The sequence below is a fragment of the Leucoraja erinacea genome, chromosome 8, assembly GCF_028641065.1.
Source record: "Leucoraja erinacea ecotype New England chromosome 8, Leri_hhj_1, whole genome shotgun sequence".
In the NCBI taxonomy this organism is placed as follows: domain Eukaryota; kingdom Metazoa; phylum Chordata; class Chondrichthyes; order Rajiformes; family Rajidae; genus Leucoraja; species Leucoraja erinaceus.
Genome location: NC_073384.1, coordinates 73,492,715 through 73,513,143, shown reverse-complemented (window position 1 = coordinate 73,513,143; position 20,429 = coordinate 73,492,715). Strand labels below are relative to the sequence as shown.

The window sequence follows — 20,429 nt, the reverse complement described above, 5'->3', positions numbered from 1 at the left end:
GAGTCACAGGTAGATAAGGTGGTCAAAAAGGCTTTCGGCACATTGGCCATCATCAGCCATTGGCCATCATCAGTATGGTACACAAAATTACTGGAGAAACTCAGCGGGTGCAGCAGCATCTATGGAGCGAAGGAAATAGGCGACGTTTCGGGCCGTAACCCTTCTTCAGACTGGTAGGGGGGGGGGAGAAGGAAGGAAAAAGGGAGATGGAGAAGCCCGAGGGCAGGGGAATGGGAGGAGACAGCTCGAGGGTTAAGGAAGGGGAGGAAACAGCAAGGGCTAGCAAAATTGGGAGAATTCAACGTTAATGCCATCAGGACACAAACTACCCAGGCGGAATGTGAGGTGCTGTTCCTCCAATTTCCAGTGCTGCTCACTCTGGCAATGGAGGAGACCCAGGACAGAGAGGTCAGACTGGGAATGGGAGGGGGAGTTTAAGTGCTGAGCCACCGGGAGGTCAGGTTGGTCATTGCGGACTGAGCGGAGGTGTTCGGCGAAACGATCGCCCAACCTCCGCTTAGTCTCCCAGCTCGCCCCACAAGCTTCCCAGAGGACTGCAGAGAAGCCGGGCGGCAAGGCCTGTCTGGGCCGAAGGAGCCTCAGTTGCCATGGCGATGGGAGCCTCGGCAGCAGCAGCGGGAGACTCAGAGGCAGCTTGAGTCTCGACAGCAACGGAAGCCTCGGCAGTGATGGGGCCTCAATGGCAATGGAAGCCTCGGCAGTGATGGGGCCTCAGCAGCAACGGGAGCTTCGGTGACGGCGGGAGTCTCTGCCACGGGAAAGACAATGGGGACCCCGGCGTGGGGATGGTGAGAACAAAAGGGGACCCGGTGTGGGGGAGGGGGCACTCTAGTTGAGAATCATCTGCCCAGGGGATAAGTCTGTGTTTGTTTGTGTGTTCATTTGTTCCGGTGAAGGCGCTGTGCACACGGCAGTCAGACAACACGCGCTTGTCCTTTTCTTTTTGTTTTCACTTTTAATTTGAACTTTTCGTGTACCTTGTGTGTCATGACTGTCGATAGACCAATTACCCTCCGGGGATGAATAAAGTTTTATCGTATTGTATCGTAAATGTTAAAATCGGTGGCTATGATGCAAAGTTTAGCTCTAAATTAATAAAATTATAAACTTTCAATTTCCATCTACTTATTCACTTGTTTTTGGTCAAAACGTGTCCCATGGCAATTTATGGCTGTTTTTCCATCTGGGCATGTTCTGATTTCTTTCTAAAGAGTTTTCAATGTATTCAAGGATTGGGAGAATACATGTGGTGATGCATCTGGGGATGAAGAGAAATATCAGAGCTGGATTGATCCTTCTCTTGTATTCATCTGTACATAATTTAAAATATGCCTATTGTAAATGCAGTACATACAGAAAGGGGAAAGGGAGACACTGGGATAAGGAAGGATAAGGTGTGAAAATGAGATATCTAAAGAGATGGAGATCACGAAAAATGTAGAATAGATCATTGTTAGCTCGGAGAGGATGACAACAAAGCAAACGAGATAAAATGTAATCGGGGGACAGTCAGAATGGTCGGAGAACTAGGGTGGGGGAGATACGGAGAGAGAGGGAAAGCAAGGATTAGTAGAAGTTAGAGAAGTCAATATTCATACCGCTGGGGTGTAAGCTGCACAAAGCTGCCCATGCAGTGGGTGCAAAGGTTGAAATAGATAATAGACAATAGGTGCAGGAGTAGGCCATTTGGCCCTTTGAGCCAGCACCGCCATTCAATGTGATCATGGCTGATCATCCCCAATCAGTACCCTGTTCCTGCCTTCTCCCCATATCCCCTGACTCTGCTATTTTTAAGAGCCCTGTAAAGAAGTTAAGTCTGACACACTTGTAACTTTACTTATTGTTTAATGATCACTCAGGTTAAATACATTCCAGCACTGACTACTAGCAGTCTATCACCGTGCTGGAACCAAGAGAGGGAGGGAGAGATAGAGAGTTATTATACTTGATAACTAAGGCGTGGTTAGTGGTACTGAGGTAGCTATATTATTGGTTGCATGCATGGACCATCTACATCCTTCCCCTTAGAAATCAAAACAGAATTAGAGCTGTGGCAATGTAACAGCACAGGGCATGCAAGTTTAAGCAAAGTCGCCGTAGCGAACAGGCGGCTTGACAATGCGACCCGAACGCGTGCGTACAATACCTCCCCCCCCCCCCCTCCATCGGAAAGAAGAGAAGGCGCAGCGGAGGCAGGCGAGAAAGTTAAAGCAGGATCAAGCGCAGTCGAAGACGGAAAGGCAGGAGGGGGAGGTGAAATCAGAGGAGGTGAAGAGACCCGGCAAAAACCAGGTGGCCGAGGAAGAGGAGAACGCAAAGGAGGAGCAGACCGCAGCGGAGGGGTAAGCGGCATGCGGGGAACAGCAGGGAGATCGGCAGTGACAGGCTGGAACGGCAACGGCGGAGCATTAGGACCCGCAGGTGCAGGCTTCGGCTTGTTCACGGCCAGTAGGTGTTGACGGCTCCGGCGATAGACAGTCCCTTCATAGTCCACCAGGTAAGATCTGGAGGAGTCAGCCATACCGACCACGGTCACGAGGCGGGAGTAGCCGGTGGTAGTCTGCATCCGAACGACTTGGCCTGGCAGTAGAGGAGACAGTGGGCGGCAGGACTTCTCATGCGAACGTCGTTGGCTTTCGTGCTTCTGGTCAATCTGCTGTTGGACAGTGGCAGGCTCGAGCACTTTGGGTAGCAGGGCCTGTTGGGCGATTGGCATGGGTGGTCTTGTCATCCGCGACATCAGACGCTGGGCAGGGGAACCCATGGCTGGGTCCCGGGAGATGTTTCGTAGGTTGAGTAAGCCTAGGTAGAAATCGCAGTTGGACAGGCGCGACTGCTCCAGCTGAGCCTTAGCACTCCGCACAGCCCCTTCGGCCAGGCCATTACTCTGTGGATACTCAGGGCTGCTGGTGTAGTGATGAAAGTTCCACCTGGCAGCGAAAGCCTTGAATTCCGCGCTAGTGAATTGCCGGCCGTTGTCGGTCTGCAAGCGTACAGGGGCACCAAAGGTGGCGAAGTGCCTGCGCAGTTTGCTGATGACCATCTCGGAGGTGATGGAGGGAAGTATGTCCACCTCGAACCAGTTGGAGTACGAGTCGACCAGGACGAGGAACTGCTTTGCCCCGCCATTCGAATATGTCGGCAGCCAGCGATGTCCAGGGCATGGTAGGCGCCGGCTGCTGCAAAAGAGGCTGGCGCTGCTGGTGTGGGGCAAGGTTGTTGCAGGAGAAACAGGAGGACACTCTGTCCCTGATGTATTTGGCCATACCGGGCCAGTAAAATTGTCCTTGGGCATGAGAAATGGTAACATCGACCCCGGGATTACTGCTGTGGGCAGCATTGAAGTATAGATCATAGAGGGAGGCTGGGACCACGACCTTGTGGCCCTTGACGATGACACCGTCTTGGATCACCAGTTCATCACGGACGAGGAAGAAAGGGTGGGCACCCGACGGCAAAGTGGTGCGCCTGTCGGGCCACCCGCGCTTGATAACGGCTGCGAGCTGCTGCAACGCAGGGTCAGTGGCGGTATGCTCGGTCAGGCACTGTATCTGCTTGGTTGGGACGAAGTTGACGTTCGGTACCAGCAGGTCCTCCTGCTCGTAGGGGTGGCGGTCGCAGGAGGCTAGGGGGGCACGAGACAGGGTGTCAGCCACATGATTCTCAGTGCCCTTCTTGTTAACAATGTTGAAATCAAAATGCTGGAGCTGCAGCATCATGCGCTGAAGCCTGGCGGGGGCAATATGTATCGGTTTGTTGAGGATAGTCACTAAAGGCTGGTGGTCCGTTTCGACTGTGAATTTGCTGCCGAAGAGGAAGTCTTTGAACTTGGAGCAGGCGCACACCACCGCCAGGAGCTCTTTCTCGATCTGAGCATACCGTTGCTCCGTGTCGGTCATGGTCCGAGAGGCATACAAGACCAGTAACAGTGATCCGTTGTTGTAGAGCTGCAGGCAGGCAGCACCGAGTCTGAAACGAGAGGCATCACAGGTAACAGCGGTGGGGGTGCAGGTCAACTTAGACTTCAGCCATTCAAAAGCCTGCTGGTGTTGTGGAAACCAGGACCAGGCAGTGTCCTTTTTAGTTAGCTGTCTCAGGGACGAGCTCAGTTCACTGAGATTTGTGATGAACTTCCCCAGGTAGTTGACCATGCCCAGGAATCGCTGCAAACTGAGGACGTCGGTGGGGGCTGACATCTGGGAGATTGCATTTGTCTTTTGCGGGTCGGGCTTCAGACTGTTAGAAGTGAAGATATGCCCGACGTAAGGCACTTCGGATACGCGGAACCGGCATTTTTTTTTCGTTCAGTTTCAAATTGATCTGTCGGGCCCGGTCCAGGACCCGGCGGAGGTTCTTGTCATGTTCGGCGGTATTCTTCCCGTAGACTAGGATATCATCCACGATGATGGCACACGGCATGCCAGCAAACAGCTGTTCCATGGACCGCTGAAACACCTCGCTGGCAGAGCTAATACCAAATGGCATCCGTAAGAACTTGAATCTGCCAAATGGAGTGGCAAACGTTGTCAGGTCGGAGGAGCGTTTGTCGAGAGGTATTTGCCAGAAAGAGCTCTTGGCATCAAGGACAGAGAAGACCGTGGCTTGGCCGACTTGAGCTGCAACGTCTTCCACGGTTCTCATGAGGTAGTGTGGTCGCCTTATTGCGAGGTTCAGGTCCTTCAGATTGATGCACACCCGTATCTCGTTCTTGTCCTCTTTCAGGGTGGCGACCATGGTGGAGACCCAGTCGGTGGGTTCGCTAACCGCTTCCAGCACTCCCATCGCGACCATGCTCTTCAGCATCGATTCAACTTTAACCTTCATAGCGAGGGATACTCTGTGTGGTGCACGGACCACTGGCACCACTTTCGGGTCGGTGGCGATTTTGTAAACGAGTGGTAGCTTGCCCAGTTCATTGTCGAACAGGTCCGGGTACTCAGACATTGGATTCAGCAACACCTGCACTTCGTTGACGGTGCGGTCGAAGGACACCAGTCCTAGGTCCTGGCATGCCTGGTTGCCCAACAGAGTCACACAGTCATAGTCGAGAACATAGAACAGGAGAGGCCGCGATAACTTCTGCAGTACACAATTGAAAGTGGCCTTCCCTACAGGTTTCAGCACCTCACCCCCATAAGCACGTAAAGTCGAACGGTCTGCAGTCAGCAGCTCATTAAGTCTAATCTTCTTGAACAGGCTTGTTGACATAACATTGACCTTTGCCCCAGTATCGAGCTTAGCCGAGAAAGAATGATTGTTGACAGTAACGAGGATCGATGGATCGGGGAGTCGAGCAGGTGCGTGTAGGAGTGTGAATACACTAGCGTCTCCTTGAGAACTAATTGGCTCAGAGTCGTGGGCAGTGTCGAGAGAGGACTGGGAGCCAAAATCGTTATCGACTTGTACCAGGTTGTCTAGAAGCTGGGGGAAGTTTCCCACGGGACCAGCAAGCAGCAGAGAAATGGTTAAATGTCTTGCAGAAATTGCAGGATTTTCCGTAAGCCGGGCACTGCGACTGCATAGAATGCACATAATTGCAATTGGGGCACTTTTTTAACAACGTGAGCGCCTGGGGGGTAGCTTGTCCGCGGCACAGGTCTATTGTAGTCTATTTTGGGACGTGGTCTGTTGAGAACCGTTAGATTGATAGCTCGGCTATCGGACTCCCGCTGTCCGAACTGCGGGTCAACAACTTCGGCCAACCTGCATGCGTGCATGGCCTCAGTCAGAGTAAGATCTGGCGCTTTCCACACGCCTCAGCACTCGTGAGTAAGGCAAGGCAGCGTCTTTACCACCTCAGGCAATTGAGGAAATTCAGAGTGTCTCCGAGGATCCTACAGTGCTTCTACGCAGCGGCGGTGGAAAGCATCTTGTCCGGGAACATTACCATCTGGTTTGGGAATTGCTCTGCCAAGGACAAGAAGGCTCTGCAGAGAGTAGTGCGTTCGGCCGAACGCACTATGGGAACTTTACTCACCCCCCTGCAGGAACTATACAACAGGAGGTGCAACTCCAGAGCAAATAAAATCATGGGAGACCCCTTCCACCCCTGCAACGGACTGTTCCAGCTGCTACGGTCAGGCAAACGCCTCCGTTGCCATGCGGTGAGAACGGAGAGGTTGAGAAGGAATTTCTTCCCAGAGGCAATTCGGACTGTAAACGCCTACCTCACCAGGGACTAACTCTACTGAACGTTTTTCCTTCCATTATTTATTATGTAAAAGAATATGTGTGTTATGATTGTGTTTATAATTTATTTGGTTGTTTTGTTGTTTGTCTTTTGCACAAAAGTCCGCGAGCATTGCCACTTTCATTTCACTGCACATCTCGTATGTGTATGTGACAAATAAACTTGACTTGACTTGACTTGATCTGGCTTTCTCAGTAGCTCCGATCGCAACTTCTGATCCAGCATCCCCGTTACCAAAATGTCCCTAGTAAGCTGGTCAGTCATATTTTCAAATCGGCACCTCTGAGCGAGATAGCGCAGATCAGCAATAAAGCACTCAACTGGCTCATCAGGCTGTTGTTTCCGCGTAAAGAACTTGGCTCGCTCTAAAATGCGGTTAGAGGGCAAGTCACAAATTTCAGCAAACTTCCGTAGCAAACATACCGGACGTTGGCAGACTCCGTAGGTACTAGGACCAGATCGTTGTCATCCTGGACAGCGGGATTGTAGGCAAAAGCAAGTGCTCTCCTCATGGCATCAGGACCGGCAAGGTTCAACAGGAGCGATGCTTTGACGGCGTCGGGATCGTTATGTTGAACGATATTCATGTAGTGTGTGAAATCCAACTCAAAAGTCGCCCAGCGCTCCGCTATGTCGGCATCAAACACAAGGGGCGAGGGCTTGCGGCACGAGGAGGCCATAGTGGTAGAGGGGTGCGAGAAAAAACTCCGATAAAGCAACACTTATAAAGAAATGAAACCCGATGAACAGGAGGCGCGCGTTTTAACTATCTGACACCATGTAAAGAAGTTAAGTCTGACACACTTGTAACTTTACTTATTGTTTAATGATCACTCAGGTTAAACACATTCCAGCACTGACTACTAGCAGTCTATCACCGTGCTGGAACCAAGAGAGGGAGGGAGAGATAGAGAGAGTTATTATACTTGATAACTAAGGCGTGGTTAGTGGTACTGAGGTAGCTATATTATTGGTTGCATGCATGGACCATCTACAAGCCCTATCTGGCTCTCTCTTGAAAGCATCCAGAGAACCTGCCTCCACTGCCCTCTGAGGCAGAGAATTCTACAGACTCACCACTCTCTGTGAGAAAAAGTGTTTCCCCGTCTCCGTTCTAAATGGCTTCCTCCTTATTCTTAAACTGTGGCCCCTGGTTCTGGACTCCCCCAATATCGGGAACATGTTTCCTGCCTCTAGTGTGTCCAAGCCCTTAACAATCTAATATGTTTCAATGAGATACCCTCTCATCCTTCTAAACTCCAGAGTGTACAAGCCCAGCCACTCCATTCTCTCAGCATATGACAGTCCCGCCATTCAGGGAATTAACCTTGCAAACCTACGCTGTACTCCCTCAATAGCAAGAATGTCCTTCCTCAAATTGGGGGACCAAAACTGCACACAATACTCCAGGTGTGGTCTCACTAGGGCTCTGTACAACTGCAGAAGGACCTCTTTGCTCCTATATTCGATTCATCTTGTTATTTAAATAATCAGTCAATTTGGTTTATAAGCATGAGGTAACTTTACTTTGTAAAGAAGTCATTTGTTGAAAAATGACAAAAGTGCAATAGGAAATGTTAAACTCACTTGATAATCGTCCCAGCCTGTGAGGAAGATATGATAACTTAGGAACTGATTATTTCCCATCTTCATCATTTGGATTTCCAGGGAATGCAAAAGACCCGCAAACCACTCAAATGAATGAGTATCCCGGCAAATCCAGTAGAAATAGACCTTCATTTCAAAAAATAAATGGAGTCACAACAAACTTCACAGCAATCAGGAACACATACAAAAGGGAATATTGCTTCAGGAGGGCAAGGTTATCATTGGTGGGAAAGGAAGAAATGCAGTAATGTTATTCAACGTGTAAAAAACCTGCCATCGTGTTTCTTTAAACTTTTTGTTTAAGAAAGAACTGCAGATGCTGGAAAAATCAAAGGTAGACAAAAATGCTGGAGAAACTCAGCGGGTGAGCAACATCTATGGACAGAAGGAATAGGTGACGTTTCGGGTCGAGACCAAGGTCGCCTATTTCTTCTCCTCATCGATGCTGCCTCACCCGCTGAGTTTCTCCAGCATGTCTTTTTTGTTTTGTTATTTTACAGTTCACTAGGCTTATTCAAAAAATAATTTCTTCAGGTGTCATATTTGTATAGGGATTCACCCGTATTTCCTAAAAAACTGCAGTGGGAATACAGTGGTACACGCTCATAATACAAAGATAGACACAAAAGGCTGGAGTAACTCAGCGGGTCAGACAGCATCTCTGGAGAAAACTTATAGATGACCTATCGGGTTGAAGAAGGGTCTCGACCCGAAACATCAACTATTCCTTCTCTCCAGAGATGCTGTCTGTCCAGCTGTTACTCCACCATTCTGTGTCTATCTTTGGTTTAAACCAGCTTCTGCAGCTCCTTCCTACACAAAGTTCCTACACAAACTAAGAATATAATTGAGTGTATTGTCCCTTGCCTGGGATCGACGCTCCAACCGTGACCTGCGGATTCCAACATAGAGGAGCTTGCAGTCTCGGGTAGAGACTGATGTCTGGAAGATCCAAAGTCGCAGGAGGTTCGACCAGTCCCCTCCCGGGGTCCGATCACCCGGCGGGGGGGAGCTGAGATCCCCCTGATGCGGGAACTTCATCGCCCCGACACGGAGGGCCTAACCACCAGCTACAGGAGCCAATATTGTCCCGTCAACCGGAGAGCAAAGAAGGGAAGAGATTGAATTTTTTTTTGCCTTCCATCACAGTGAGGAATGTGGAGGAGTCACTGTGGTGGATGTTTATGTTAAAATGTATTTTGTGTGTCTTGTTGCTTTTTATTGGTATAACTGTATGGCAAATCAAATTTGTCGTATGTTGCAAAACATACTTGACTAATAAAGTGTGATTATGATTATGAGTGATAAAGCATGGAAACAAGCCTTTCAACTCAACTTGCCCATGTCAACCAAGATGCCCTATCTACACTGGTCCCACCTGCACACGTTTGCTCCATATCCCTCTAAACCTTCTCAGTACAGTTTCCAGATGAAAAATAAGGTATCAAAAAACTCACCCGTTTTATTTTAGTTGTCATTGTTGGGTGGTTGTGCTTGGACCAAATTGATTTCAGTATAGAAGCAAAGGGTGTGACTCCAATTCCTGCAGCAATCAGCACGCTAACTTCATAACAGAACACATCAATACTGGCGGTTCCAAAAGGCCCATCGACTGCAACTCTGTAAAGCATAATGAATAGCTGGTAGCATGATGTACAGGGTTACCTAGCTTTCCCCAACGTTAACTGGAATGCTTTGTCTTCAGATTCTTAAAATAATCCAGAGATTACAGAATCATAAAAATGCATTCCTAAAATTTCTGAGGAATATATTTCCATATTAAATAGACTATTTTACATGTAATCTAAAAAAACTGTACAAACTGCACATAAATAACATATGGGAAATGCTGAAAATCCTCACCTAAATTTATTTTAAAGTATAACCAGCTTGCACAAGTTACAGGAGTAGAATTAGGCCATTCGGCCCTACTTCAACATTCAATCATGGCTGATCTCTGCTTCCTAATCCCATTTCCTTGCCTTCTCCCCATAACCCATGACACCCATTCCAATCAAGAACTTGTCTATCTCTCCCTCAAAAATATCCACTTTTGGCTTCCACAGTCCTCTGTGACAATGAGTTCCACAGATTAACTACCCTCTGACTAAAGAAGCTCCTCCTCACCTTTTTAAAAGAGCACCCAATAATTCTTCCATGGAAAGATAAAGACACAATGATTCAGGTTGAAGACCCTTCCTCAGGACCTGATCTCTTTACACAATTGTTCTTTGTCTGATCGATTATTTCCAGATTGTTTTTTCAATAAAGGCATACTTGATTTTGTAACATAGACTAACTTGAGTCTCTGCCCTCTCTCTTTTAGCCCAACCACATTCAAATATTATTGGATGCCATAGGAGGAAATATATAAAATGTAATTTTTCAGGGACATGATTTTAACTTTTACCAATATAACTTTTCTCAGAAATCAAGAGGAATAAATTTACACTTGAATTCAGCTACAATAAGACCAATATTAGTTGTCTAATTTCTACCTGAGCTGAGGCTATCTGCCCCAGTGCAGAGCAGGGTGGCACAGTGGCACAGCTGGTAGAGCTGTTACCACACAACATCTCACAACTCTAGAGACCGGGAGCCAATCCTGTCCTTGGGTGCTGCCTATGTGGAGTTTGCATGTTCTCTCTGTGTACACGTGAGTTTCCTCCGAGTGCTCCGGTTTCTTCCCAAAGACGTGTGAGTTTGCAGGTTAAATGGCCTCTGTCTGGGTGTGGTTGCCATGGAACCGGTGGGCCGAAGGGCCTGTTTCCATACTGAATCTCTAAACTAAACAGCAATCAAACTTGGACATTTTTGAGTGGTCTTGGTGCAACAAAAGAGAGTTGACGGGGTTTTTTTTCACATCATTTATTTATTGGAGACCAAAATGCGACATGCAATTAAATTTGACCTCTCTCAAAAGTATCAATTGTCATTTACGTAATGGTTCTACATATAAACTGGCAGATTTGTTCGTATAATGCATCAACTCCATTTATCATTCTTTTGAAACATATTCCATGACCTTATGGTTATTCAAAAACAGCTAAATTAAGTCACTGTATTAGATTTGCAAAGATAGCTTTATCTATTGTTCAGAAGATGAACCGCTGCGGAAGGGTTTTGACTGTAATGTTAAATCTGTTTCTCCTTCCACAGGTGATCCCTGACTCACTAAGTGTTTCCTTTTTTTTTGCTTTTATTTCTAACATTCACTAATGGGAGAGTCTAGAACTAGAGGTCATACCCTCTGAATTAAAGGACGTTCTTTAAGGAAGGAGATGAGGAGAAATGTCTTTAGTCAGAGCGTGGTGAATCTGTGGAATGCTTTGCCACCGAAGGCTGTGGAGGCCAAGTCAGTGGATAGTTCTAAGGCAGAGATAGATAGATTCTTGATTAATACGGGTGTCAGAGGTTGTGGGGAGAAGGCAGAAGAATGGGGTTAGGAGGGAGAGATAGATCAGCAATGATTGAATGGCGGAGTAAACATGATGGGCCGAATGGCCTAATTTTAGCTTTTCCGCTGGCTCATTTGATCTCACTTTCAAGTTCTCCTTTATTGAAAATACCTTTCAATAGCTTTTAAGGCTCCAGTGGAAAGCAAAATCCACCAAAGAACTAAGTTATGCAAGTTTAATTCTGATTTGATCAACAATTCACTGATATAATATGAATAAAGCTAATTAAATATCAAGGGGGGTAGGGAACTTTTTAAAATTTTAAATCTCTTCCCTGTACGGGGACCCGACCTTTTTCCTGTTGGGTCTTTGTTGTCGTTGGGACCTAGCACCGTGGAACGGTCTCCAACTGGAATCAGCCTGGGGCTCCAGTCGCAGAGCCTGCAAACTCACCATTGCGGAGCTAGCCGGCTTTGGAGCATGGAGAGCTGTGGTGGCACGCGGCTGTGACCTGACTCCGGAGCTTCGGAGGCTCCAGCCGCAGGTCCGGTGGACGGTGACATCGGGAGCCCGCTGGTCCCTGGTGGGAGACCGCTTTTCGGAGCTCCCGCAACGGCAACTTCTCCCGCCCGAATCGCGGGGTTAAAAACTACCCGTAGCGGGGCCTTACATCGCCCGGTGCGGCTTTAACGGGCGCCGGACTTAAAAATTGCCCGCCGGGGGCTCCAAGACCGGGAGCAGGGCCTTAAATCACCTGCCGCAGCCTTAATGGCTGCGGGATTTACCATCGCACGTCGGGGGCTTTAACATCGGGAGAAGAATTAAGTACAGGGGAGAGACAACTTTGCCTTTCATCACAGTGAGGAGGTGTTTGGAGATTCACTGTGATGGATGTAAATTGTGTTAATTGTGTGTCTTGGTTTTTTTCTTGTTCGTATGACTGCAGAAATGAAATTTTGTTTGAACTTAGGTTCAAATGACAATAAACGGTATTGTATTGTATTGTATTGTATTGTATTGTGCTGCTCATAAGAAAAGGGATCAATTCCCACACAAAATACTTGTTAGTATGGAGATACAAGAGACTGCAGATGCTGAAATCTTGAACAAAAATACCGTGTCATGCTGCATCTGTGGGGGGAAATGGAAGATTCTGTCTGAAGAAGGCTCCTGACCCAAAACGTTGCCTGCCCATTTCCCTTCACAGTTGCTGCCTGACCTGCCGTGTTCCTCCAGCAGTTGTTTTTTTCACATTTGTTTGTGCGGCTGTATGGAGATTGAATAAAGACCAGATGCGATGTATCATTAGGTAAATAATCTTGTAATGCTCATTAGTTAGATCAGTGCATCAACCTTGGTCTTTCGAATGAAATGAGAGAGCAGATGAGAATGGCAACAACAAATTCCTTTGGTATCTCATTGATCTGCTTTGAACATCGGATAAATTCCACAGCAGTCATTATTTGCCAATGAAACATTAAGGGGATGTTAAGAGCATGTTAAAGGAGAGTCAAGACAACTTTACCAAAGCGAGTTTAAGCTGTGTCTTAAAGATAGAGAGTGGTGGTGAAAAATCTTTTCATGAGAGAATTCCAGTCATCAGGACTTTGCAAGTTGTAGACAAATTCAGGATTACTTAAGAGACATGAAGTGGAGGAATGTAGATACGATGGGAAGATTAAAGGGCCTGTCCCGTTTGGGCGTCATTTACACAGCATCATTTACGCGCACGTGATGCATGCATGGTGCGTGGTGACGTAGGCAGTGATGCACGGTCACGCGCGGCGCCCCTGGATTTCGGGATGTACAAAATCTTCGCTCGCCATCTGCGTGACGCGCAAATGACGCCCAAGTGGGACAGGCACTTAACATTTGAAAATGCTGGAAACACTCCGTAGGTCAGATGGCACCTGTGGGAAGAGAAACACTCACCATTTCAGGGCCAGAACTCTTTGTTAGGACTAGGAAAGAGAGAAAGCCAAGTTAATTTTCAGAAGGAGAGATGCGAAAAATAAAGTATTTTTCGAGGGGTGAATCCAAATGGGATAGAGGGAGCAAGTCGCAAGCACATTGCACTTTGTCTGTATGCTACATTGAAAAAGGCAAGGCAGCAGGACATGCACAGTAGGCTAGACTATTAAAATAGAATAAGCAGAACCAAAATGATGATGGGCAGAAATGGACAGTTCTGATACAGATGGCCAGAAAGAATGCATTAATAAAAGTAGGAGAATTCAATATTGTCCAAAAGACTGAAGTGTGGCCCGATGGAAGATGAGGTGCTACTCTTCAAGCCTGCATGGACCTTGTTGTAACATTGCAAGAGGCCACAGCCAAGATTGTCTGGGTGGGAGTGGGATGGTAAATTAAAGTGTCAGCATCCAGCGTTTAGGGTCACTCCTATGGACTGAACGCAGGTGCTCCACAATCTCAGTTTTATTTTAGAATTACAGCATCTGATTTTCCTAATTGGAGGGTTATGCGATGAGGGAAGATTATAGAAATGTTTAAAAAACATTTAGACATATACATGGATAGGATAAGTTTGGAGGGATGTGGGCCAAACGCAGGCAGGTGGGACTAGTGTAGATGGGGGCATGTTGGTTGGCGTGGGCAAGTTGGGCCGAAGGGCTTGTTTCCACATTGTATGACTCTAAAAAGTGATAAGTGAGACCACAAAGGGAATTGAAAACAGGAATGTGAATTTAAAATGTAAATGTTGCTTAAATGAATATGACTATAGGTCAGTAAGCACAGGGGCTGATGATTCAATGGAGTGTTGGATGACATTTGCAGAGCACATTGTGGAAATTTATTGATACTCAAATCAGAATGAATGAAGGTTTCAACAACGTACGATCAACCACAGAATTGTTTGTAGCGTGAGTCAAAAGGAGTCTATAATTTGATCTAGGTCATCCCAGGTTTAGTTTAGTTTAGTTTAGAGATACAGCTCAGAAACAGGCCCTTCGGCCCACCGAGTCCGCACCGACCAGCGATCCCCGCACACTAACACTACCCTACACACACTAGGGACAGTTTACATTTATACCAAGCCAAATAACCTACAATTCCACACGCCGTTGGAGTGTGGGAGGAAGCCGGTGATCTCCGTGAAAACCAACGCTTGTCACAGGTAGAACATCCAAACTCCGTACAGACAGCCCCTGTAGTCAGGATCGAACCCCTCTCTGCCACTACGCCACTGTGCCGCCCAGGTTATGGCATGGTTCTATTCCTGTGAACTGTTTGTAACCTCAAGTTGAAATACAATCATGAACCAAGTTCCCACACATCCGAAGATGCCTGCCGACCCACAGTAGCCAGCAAATTTTGTATGTACTTCCTGTATGTAAATCAGGCACTCACTCCTAGGCTGGGACGGGCCTGTATTTACTCAACATGCCAACATTTCCACTAATTATTTCTAATAACATGGTACCAACAAGATAGATTCACAAAATCTCAAAATATTAACCTTGGCATTTTCCATGGTTGCTGAAATCTTCTCACATTCGCACCACAGGCTTCATATAGAGCACTTGTCCAGTCTCCCAGCACTTTAATGTGGATACTAAAATGGTCCTCTTCAGGTGCAGAGGTTAGTGTAAATGGATGCCATTCAAAGTGAGATATTGAAGGACAATGCAGAAAGATGTATTGACCAGGTTTCATCTTAAAGCCTTGCTTTTTCATCTGAAGCTCAAGAACCATGGAGGGGTGGACGATTACCTATCCATCAAAAAAACAAATCAGATTGTTTAAAATGTATATATTGCTTGTGTTTATAGTTCACACAACAAAGTCAATGGGTTATCAACACAACAAGCTGGAATAACTCAGTGGGTCAGACAGCATCTCTGGAGGAAAGGAATAGGTGATGTTTCAGGTCGAGACCCTTCTTCTCTCAACCCGAAATGTTACCTATTCCTTTTGTCCAGAGAAGCTTCCTGTCCCGCTGAGTTACTCCAGCTTTTTGTGTCTATCTTCAGTTTAAACTAGCATCTGCAGTCCCTTCATATACACAAAATCAATTGGTTCGAAGATCGTCACAAAATGATGGAGTAACTCAGCGGAACAGGCAGCATCTCTGGAGAGAAGGAATGGGCGACGTTTCGGGTCGAGAGCCTTCTTCAGACCAGTCAATTGGTTCATCTGCTTTTAGAGATGTTACAATCCTCAGTTTTAAGATGAAGACAATTTCTGTCTCAGCTTTTAAAAATAATTTGTATAGATTGGCACCGTTAAAAATACAATATTATCTTTTTAGATTTAAAAAAAAAGCTTCCACAATTCAGGAGAGACCCTAGTGAATCAGAGAAAATATTTGCTATATCACTGAAGATCACTGTTCATCTTTGGTTTACTTACAGACTTACAACATCTTCACTTCGGACCAGCTGTGAACTGAATAATGCAATATGCTGATTGGTTTAAAAACGCTTTGTTGACGACCTCATTACTTAAAACACTGATAAAACTATAGCCAAGATTCATTCATCAGGAAAGGTAATATGTCAGTATCAAGGGCATTTCCGTTACACCTCCTAAAGTTGCAGCATCTTCTGCCAAAGTCCAAAGATGACACTAATTAATTATGAATCCGATTAATAAATCAGATGCCAATGGGTCTATCATTTCTTAGTCCACAGGAGGAGAATAAATGTTGATGATCAAAGAATGCATTGGGATGATTTCTGAGTTTACCAGATTTTATTTCAATTAGATTTGCAATGGGTATGTAAAGGATTCTCAATTTTATGGATTCCACAGAATGAGTCAGAAATATGTTTGCATCATTTATTTCCTGAGAGAATTATCTAAAAAATGATTTGATGCAAGATCAAAATGGCACACTCAAAATGATCACAATCAAACTTAGCAAGTACATTTGCAAGTATATAAATAGGTCTGCCTGAAAAACAGTAGTTACCTTTATGATCACGACCTCTTGTAGGGATCTGGCAAAACGAATCAATCTTTCGCAAATGTAGAGAACATTTGGGCACAAAACCCATTTCCAGCTCTGAAAAATGTACATACAGTTTTTTAAAACACTGTAAAAGACTTTAAAATTTCAAAAGACTTTAAAATTGTATATTCAAATTTTAATTAAAAAATTAAAATATAGAAAATATTTAATTTCCTCTGATTCACTAGGGTCTCTCCTCAATTGTTGAAGCTTTCTCATCCAAATAGATAATATTGCATTTTTTAAAGTGCCAATTTATTCAAATTATTTCTAAAAGCTGACAGAAATCGTCTTCATCATAGGTTTGGTGGCCAGCATGCTTCAATAAGATCTCCCCTCATCCTACTGCACTCCATGGAATAGAGTCCCAACCTACTTAACTCTCCCTATAGCTCACACCCTCTAGTCCTGGCAACATCCTCATAAATCTTTTCTGAACCCTTTCAAGCTTGACAATATCTTTCCCATAACATGGTGCCCAGAACTGAACACAACATTCTAAATGCGGCCTCACCAACGTCTTAAACAACTGCAACGTGACCTCCCAACTTCCATACTCAATACTCTGACTGATGAAGGTCAAAATGCCAAAAGCTTTTTTGACCACCTTATCTATCTGCGACTCGATCTTCAAGGAACTCATGCATTTGTACTTCTAGATCCCTCTGCTCTACAACACTACCCAGAGGCCTACCATTCACTGTGTAGGTCCTGCCCATGTTAGACTTCCCAAAATGCAACACCTCACACTTCTCTGTATTAGATTCCATCAACCATCCCTCAGCCCACCTGGCCAATTGATCCAGATCTGCTGCAATCTCTCACAACCATCTTCACTATCTGCAAAAACACTAACTTTTGTATCATCAGCAAACTTTATCCGTGGGTATGGAGAGAAGGCAGGTACGGGATACTGAGTTGGATGATCAGCCATGATCATATTGAATGGCGGTGCAGGCTCGAAGGGCCGAATGGCCTACTCCTGCACCTAATTTCTATGTTTATATGTTTATAATCCTGTATGTTCTCATCCAAATCATTGCTATCTGTACCTCCACTTGAAGGTAGAAGACAGAGGGTGGGGGTTTGTTCAGACTGGAGGCCCATAACAAGAGATGTGCTTCAGGGTTCAGTGCGGAGTCCATTATTGTTCATCATTCATATTTACAATTTGGATGTGAGTGTAGGTGACTTGTTTAGTTCCTTATTGTCACGTGGACCGAGGTACAGTGAAAAGCTTTTGTTACGTGCTATCCATTCAGCGGAAGACAAAACATGATTACAATCGAGCCATTTACAGTGTACAGATATATGATGAGGGAATAACGTTTAGTGCAAGGTAAAGCCAGCAAAGTCTGATCAAGGATAGTCCGAGGGTCACCAATGAGGTAGATAGTAGTTCAGGACTGCTCTCTGGTTGTGGTAGGATGATTCAGTTGCCTGATAACAGCTGGGAAGAAACTGTCACTGAATCTCGAGGTGTGCGTTTTCACACATATACCTTTTGCCCAATGGGAGAGGAGAGAAGGGAGTGGCCAGGGTGTGATTTGTCCATGATTATAGAAACATAGAAACATAGAAATTAGGTGCAGGAGTAGGCCATTCGGCCCTTCGAGCCTGCACCGCCATTCAATATGATCATGGCTGATCATCCAACTCAGTATCCCGTACCTGCCTTCTCTCCATACCCCCTGATCCCCTTAGCCACAAGGGCCACATCTAACTCCCTCTTAAATATAGCCAATGAAGTGGCCTCAACTACCCTCTGTGGCAGAGAGTTCCAGAGATTCACCACTCTCTGCGTGAAAAAAGTTCTTCTCATCTCGGTTTTAAAGGATTTCCCCTTTATCCTTAAGCTGTGACCCCTTGTCCTGGACTTCCCTAACATCGGGAACAATCTTCCTGCATCTAGCCTGTCCAACCCCTTAAGAATTTTGTAAGTTTCTATAAGATCCCCTCTCAATCTTCTAAATTCAGAGTATAAACCAAGTCTATCCAGTCTTTCTTCATAAGACAGTCCTGACATCCCAGGAATCAGTCTGGTCTCCAGGAATCATGCTGTGGGTTCGATCCCAACTATGGGTGCAGTCTGTACGGAACTTGTACGTTCCCCCCGGGACCTGCGTGGGTTTTCTCAGAGATCTTCGGTTTCCTCCCACACTCCAAAGTCGTACAGGTTTGTAGGTTAATTGGCTTGGTATAAATGTAATTTGTCCCTAGTGTGTGTAGGATAGTGTTAATGTGCGGGACTCGGTAGGCACGGACTCGGTTGGCCGAAGGGCCTGTTTCCGCGCTGTATCTCTAAACTAAACTAAACTAAACTAAATTAAAGTAATCCACTCGGCCCCTTTACTTGTTCCTGCCATTCAATGTGATTATGGCTGATTTGTCACAGGCCGCACGTACACACAGTAGGTCTCAACTCTACCACTGCACCACCGTGGCATTCTCAAAGTTGTTGAGGCAGATTATGATACCTTGACAGCATAAGACATGCACATAGTGTTTTTAACAAAGGAGCTTCTTACAGCTTCATTGCAAACATATATCACCCTGATGTTTAATTCATCGTTGCTTAAAGATACCAACTTACCGCTGGTTCATTTCCAAAGAATTCAGGGAAAGGACATTCTGGGATGTCTCCCCATTCTTCATGATGATCCCTGCAGTATGTAACATTGTGTTCCTGAAGACTCTGAGAAGTTTGCCCTCGAACAATACGCCTATGAACAGGATTATTCATTTCAGTGGTTGTAATTCATTAACAATTCAGACTTGATAACCATGTTTTGAAATGCTGATCCATGAGTCATAGAATCATACAGTGTGGAAACAGGCCCTTCGGCCCAACTTGCCCACACCAACCAACATGTCCCAGCTACACTAGTCCCACCTGCTACACTAATCCCATCTGAGTCGAGGGAGGAGGTAGACAGGTGTTGTATCTCATGCGATTGCAAGGGAAGGTGCCTGGGGAGAGGGTGGTTTGGGTGGGAAGCAATAAGTTAACCACAGGATACCAAGGAGACCTATTTAAGGGCCTCATCTATGATGGAAGACGGGAACCCCCGTTCCCTAAAGAACGAGGACATCTCGGATGTCCTGGTATGGATCACCTCATCTTTGGGAGCAGATGCGACGTAGACTGGGGAATTGGGAGTTGAGGACAGAGTCTTTGCAAGAAGCAGGGTGGGAAGAAGTGTAGTCAAGATAGTTGTGAGAGTCAGTGGGTTTGTAATAGACATCAGTCGATAGTCTATCTCCTGTGATGGAGGCGGTGGGATCAAGAAGGGAGAGAGGGTTGTACCTGCTGTGTACATATAAGCTTCCAAATTTAATAAAAAAACAGAAATGTATGAGGGTAAGAATAAGATAGGCTCATTCATGTTATCTAGTTTATCCACTGTGACCTTGGGTGGTCATGGTGGCACAGTGGTAGAGTTGCTGCCTTACAGTGAAACCAAAGATCTCGGAGAAAACCCATGCGGTCATGAGGAAACGTGCAAGCTCCGTACAACAAGCACCCGTAGTCGGGATCGAACCCTCGTCTCCGGTGCTGTATGGCAGCAACTCTACCGCTGCGCCACCATTATTAGCTATAAATGAATAAACAATTCACATATGTGTTCAAATAAGTAGAAAATGTATTTACCCGGAACCATGAATGATGAGACCGATAAAGAAGATAATGAAGAGATGATGAGCGAACCAAAATACTTCATAAAATGATTTCATGATAATCTGTGCAGAGGAGGTCACCATCAAAACGAGAGTCACAGTAATAATGATGCCAGTCACTCCCGCTGTGCTACTTAACAGTTCTTTTGTTGGATTCTAGAAATATATCAAGTATCACATGAACAAAATCACCAATTATAGATAATATCTTTTAGACAATAGACAGTAGGTGCAGGAGTGGGCCATACAGCCCTTCAAGCCAGCACCGCCATTCAATGCGATCATGGCTGATCATTCTCTTTTTCATGGGAAATACTTTATGAAAAAATATAGTTGAAATTCTAGAATGCCATTTGATGAGAGCTAATGTAAGAACACAAGAAATAGAAACAATAGTCAGCTTTAAGGCTCTAAAGCTTATTCTGCTATTTAATCATTTTATTCTGTACCTTGAAAATAAAAAAAAAGACTGCAAATTAGGCAGCATCTGTGCAAAGAGAACAAGTTAATGTTTCAAATCTGAGACTTGATTTGCACTGCAAATTAGAGAAATGCATTGGTT

The 20,429-nt window shown here is 45.6% G+C and overlaps 1 protein-coding gene across 1 annotated transcript in view; it reads right to left on the bottom strand.

The window, feature by feature from the left end:
• LOC129699892 (NADPH oxidase 3-like) overlaps nt 1–20,429 on the bottom strand; it is a 43,850-nt gene that overhangs the window by 2,813 nt on the left and 20,608 nt on the right. The window contains exons 6-11 of the mRNA XM_055640031.1: nt 19,842–20,023; nt 18,783–18,912; nt 16,151–16,243; nt 14,696–14,949; nt 9,277–9,439; nt 7,799–7,945 (exon numbers count right to left, since the gene is read on the bottom strand). Of these exons, the coding sequence (XP_055496006.1) occupies nt 7,799–7,945; nt 9,277–9,439; nt 14,696–14,949; nt 16,151–16,243; nt 18,783–18,912; nt 19,842–20,023 (969 nt within the window). The remainder of the gene's footprint in view (nt 1–7,798; nt 7,946–9,276; nt 9,440–14,695; nt 14,950–16,150; nt 16,244–18,782; nt 18,913–19,841; nt 20,024–20,429) is intronic.